The sequence below is a fragment of the Brassica oleracea genome, chromosome C8, assembly GCF_000695525.1.
Source record: "Brassica oleracea var. oleracea cultivar TO1000 chromosome C8, BOL, whole genome shotgun sequence".
NCBI lineage: Eukaryota > Viridiplantae > Streptophyta > Magnoliopsida > Brassicales > Brassicaceae > Brassica > Brassica oleracea.
Genome location: NC_027755.1, coordinates 13,634,640 through 13,639,160, shown reverse-complemented (window position 1 = coordinate 13,639,160; position 4,521 = coordinate 13,634,640). Strand labels below are relative to the sequence as shown.

At 38.0% G+C, this 4,521-nt stretch overlaps 1 protein-coding gene across 1 annotated transcript; it reads right to left on the bottom strand.

The window, feature by feature from the left end:
- Positions 1–1,978: 1,978 nt before the first annotated feature.
- Positions 1,979–4,271, bottom strand: LOC106309601 (5'-nucleotidase SurE-like). Its single transcript, XM_013746660.1, has 9 exons — positions 4,040–4,271; positions 3,821–3,915; positions 3,653–3,717; positions 3,392–3,435; positions 3,026–3,103; positions 2,749–2,902; positions 2,480–2,662; positions 2,344–2,400; positions 1,979–2,258 (listed from the first exon to the last, which is right to left on the bottom strand). Exons 1-9 carry the CDS (start codon positions 4,189–4,191, stop codon positions 2,163–2,165), a joined length of 924 nt encoding a protein of 307 aa, XP_013602114.1. The 5' UTR covers positions 4,192–4,271; the 3' UTR covers positions 1,979–2,162.
- Positions 4,272–4,521: the final 250 nt, after the last annotated feature.

The window sequence follows — 4,521 nt, the reverse complement described above, 5'->3', positions numbered from 1 at the left end:
TTTTATTCTATGTCATAATTCTTAACTTGTTACAAAATTGCTAAATACTCTAATTTTTTTATATGTCATAATTCTTAACTTGTTACAAAATGTTTGGATGCCTAAGGCCCTGTTCGTTTGCTCACCCAGGTGATCCATCTAGGTGAAGATGCAAATCGATGTTCGTTTTGTGCATTATAATACTACATCCAGATGGATCACCCAGCTGAATTTTTAAAAACTCATCTCAAATTCTCACCCAAATGAAGGTGAGTCTTGATGGTGCATCTGGATGCAGATGCATCTAGTTTAGTCCAAAATGATTAATGACAAATGACTTTTTAAAATCAAAATATTATTTTCAAACCGTAAATTCTATTTTCTTGCATATACATTTTTCCGCTATAACCAAAAAATACATTTTCTCGCAAAAACTGAAAAACACAAATTCCTACTAAAACCGCAAGATGCGTTTTTCCGCAAAAAAAAAACTTAAAACGCACATTTCCATAAAAACACATTTTTCAGTCAAACCAGTAAAATTGCACTTTTCGACCAAAACCAAAAAACGCATTTTCCCGCCAAACCCCCAAAAACGTATTTTCCCGCCAAAACCCATAAAACGCATTTTCCCGCCATAACCCAAAAAATACACATTCCCGCCAAAACCGCAAAAAGTATTTTCTCGCCAAAACCGCAAAAAGTATTTTCTCGCCAAAACCGGAAAACTGCAATTTTCCCGCCAAAACCAGAAAAACACAATTTTTCCGCCAAAACCGGAAACACAATTTTCCCGCCAAAACCAGAAAATATCATTTTTCCACCAAAACCGGAAAACAGAATTTATCCGCCAAAACCGGAAAACACAATTTTCCCGCCATAAGCGGAAAACACAATTTTTCCTCCAAAACCGAAAAACAGAATTTTCCCGCCAAAACTTAAAACAAACAATTTTCCCGCCAAAAACACAATTTTCCGCCAAAACCGGAAAACACACATTTTCCCGCCAAAACCGGAAAAATGCATTTTCCCGCCAAAACCAAAAAAACACAATTTCCCCGCCAAAACCGAAAAACACAATTTTCCCGCCAAAACCGGAAAACACAATTTTCCCGCCAAAACTGGAAAACATGATTTTCCCGCCAAAACCGGAAAACATAATTTTCCCGCCAAAACCGAAAAACGGAATTTTCCCGCCAAAACCGAAAAACGGAATTTTCCCGCCAAAACCGGAAAAATACATTTTCCCGCCAAAACCAGAAAAACGCAATTTTCCCGCCAAAACCAGAAAAACATAATTTCCCGCCAAAACCGGAAAACGCAATTTTCCCACCAAAATCGCGAAAAAGCTTTTCCCGCCAAAATCACGAAAAAACTTTCCCGCCAAAATCGTGAAAAAAACTTTTCTCGTCGAAAATACTTTTCCCGCTAAAACCGCAAAAATACGCTTTTCCCGTCCAAACCGCAAAAAAGTATTTTTCCGCCAAACCCATAAAAACGTATTTTCCGCCGAAACCACGAAAATACATTTTTTCGCCAAAAACACATTTTCCCTAAAAAACCGCAAAAATATTTTCCGCCAAAACGGTAAAAATGTTATTTTTCTGCCGAAACGTAAAAAATTATATTTTAGTCATTTTATTAACAAGTCCACCTAGATGCAGATGAAAGTTAAAAAATGAAAAGCAAACGAACATAGTTGCATTCAGATGATTCATCTGGATGCATGGACGAAATGAAAAAACGAACAACACCCAGATGGATCATCTAGATAAGACATCTAGATGGATCATCTGGATGCATCTTCCAGATGTACAAACGAAGAGGGCCTAACACAATTTTTTTGGATGCCTGCATATCATTATTAGTACGTAGATGTGATGCTATACGGTAACAAACACATCGGTTTGAACATCTGTTCCAGTTTTTTTCTTGTAAGCTGTCAATGTAAACAGGTCAAGATGATGTAATATGATTGTAGACTCGTTGGCTTCAAGTCGAGGTTAAGCTACTGCATAAATTAAAAGAAAAAGAAACACGTCTGGCAGTAATTGACTTGCAAGAAAACTAGCTGATCACAACATAAAATAACTTAAAAGAGTATACTGATAATAGGTCTACCACAAACTGTGGTCCATAATGGATAAATCATCAAAAGAGTTTTATGTTTTCATTTGGTGACATCACAAGGATGAAGAAATCTTGGGAAGCCATTCTTTGTAGTAGTTTTGGCAATCCACATCAACCTGAGAGAGAGCTCCTATCGGCGTCACTGTAATCTGCGTTTCAAAATAAGCGTTTTACCAACAATTTTGAGTAACGGTGTGGAGATGAGTTTAAGAGATATTATATGAGGATGCTTACATATCCTTCTCGTAGGAAGTGAAGATCAGTGCCTTCTTCCACCACCACAGTCCTTACCTATTCAATCAAAAAATAACCAAAGGGATTCAATTCTATGTACACCACAGGAAGTTAAGAGTAGGATAGCTATTGATACCTCTCTCTTGAACAAACGGCTATCGTTTGAATGATGAGCAGATGTGTCGTTGTTGTCTGAGACTACTCCTGATTCTGTTTCCATTAACATCGTTGACAGCATCTTCGCACCTTGTGCTTCCTCCTCCACTTGTCTCCATCCCATTTTACACAAGCTTTTACCTTGTGTAGTTAACTTGTATCCCTTCATTTATATAAAGAATCAATTCATATGAAACTCAGGAACAGTGACTAAAAGAATATCTGTTAGAATCTGCCATGGGACGTTACCTTATGGTTAGCAATATCAGTCGGCAAATCGATATTCAGAAAGCAGTTTGTTGGGTGAGTTTTGTTCTTGATGGCACTGAGCATGCTGTTGATAATAGGCAAGCAAGCTTGGGCAGAGAGAACAAAATCATTAACATTGATGTCTCCACGTTTCCTAGAGAGAGCATTAAGGATGAATGAATTAAAAGGTATTAGTGGTGAAAACAAATAGGTGGTTTTGATAACAATATTTAAAGGCTACATGAAAATATTAGCCTCTTGAGGCTATACTCTTTACCAATCATAAGATATGGAGGCAGAAGGCACATCATAAATGAAGGCTTCACGAGCACCAGCAACAGTTCCAGAGTAGACGCTGCCATGGAATCAACATGTCAGGTAAGAGCTAATTTGATAAAACGCAGGCAGGGACCATAGAAGCATAACAGGCTGTAAAACAATTTGGACCGGCTATAGAAAAAAGTTTGGTGGCCAGTGAAACATTCCAACTAGTATTTCTCTTTCTAACATTCTCAAAAATATTGTTCTTATCTTGAAAAAACTTTCAAATTTCTTACTAGTTTTATGGAGCTTAAATGCAAATTCCAAACAGAGAGCAAAAAAATAGAGGTTGGTGGAAACAGAGGAGGAAATGTTCACATACATGTTGTACCCACAGTTGCTACCAACGTTTATACCACTAAGAACCTGCAAGACGAAAGCAAACAGACATCACAATCTTCAAAAAGGACAATAGAAGGGAAAAAACAACATATCTACCGTAGATTTAAGCAGAAGCAGCTGTTGCCAAAGATAAATGAAAGGTTATATTGACACATTAATCAAGTCAGTCATTCACTTTCCATTTTACACAGACATTCTACAGGATCACTATAATAATTTGCAGCACAATGAAGGTTATTACCAGGTCAGGAAGAGAAGGGAAGAGCGCTTCCGATAAGCCCAACCCAGTGCAATCCGCAGGGGTTCCTTCACATGTATCAAATACATTTAATCAAATCATTCAAACCATACAAACAACTAGAAAAAAAAACTGTGCTCATAGTCCACAATCTATCAAACAGAAACAAACCAGAAACAGCATAGGCCTCAGCTCCTTCAATTTCAACACGGTGTGCAGTGAGAGGTCTACTCCATATGATACTGTGACTAACAGCAGACTTCTCCCTATCACAATCACAATCACAACGGCCAAGGTACGGCGATTCAGAATCCAAATGTATACAATCTCTATCCAAAATCGCTATCCAAAAGGTCACATTTGAACATAATTTAAGAGTAGAGAACGTACGAATCGGGAGCACAGACGCGGACGTCGTAGAGGTTGGTGGAGACGAGGACGCGAACGAGAGAACGGAGACCAGGCGCGTCTATCCCGTCGTCGTTGGTGACCATGATGATCGGGCGTTCGCCGGAGATGCGATCTTCGCCGTTAATCGCCATCGCTCTGTAATCTTAAGTCTTAAGATAAGCGAAGGAAGAAGAAGCGTTTTATTTATTTATAGGCTCCACAATAAGTGGCAGTGAGAAAGGGTTTGCATTCAATAATTTGTGTGATTACCTTACTAAGGTGTAATGAATCGTTTCCGTGTTGAAATGAATGACTCACTCCCTAGTATAGAAACGGCTCCCCATATTCAAATATTTGTTTTGCTTTCATCAATAAGTTAATGTTTTTCCTAATCAGTTTACGTCTGTTGCCAACATTTGCTTTCCTCTCATTAATAATTCTGCTAATAATTTAAACGAAGCTATTACTGAATTACTATTAAT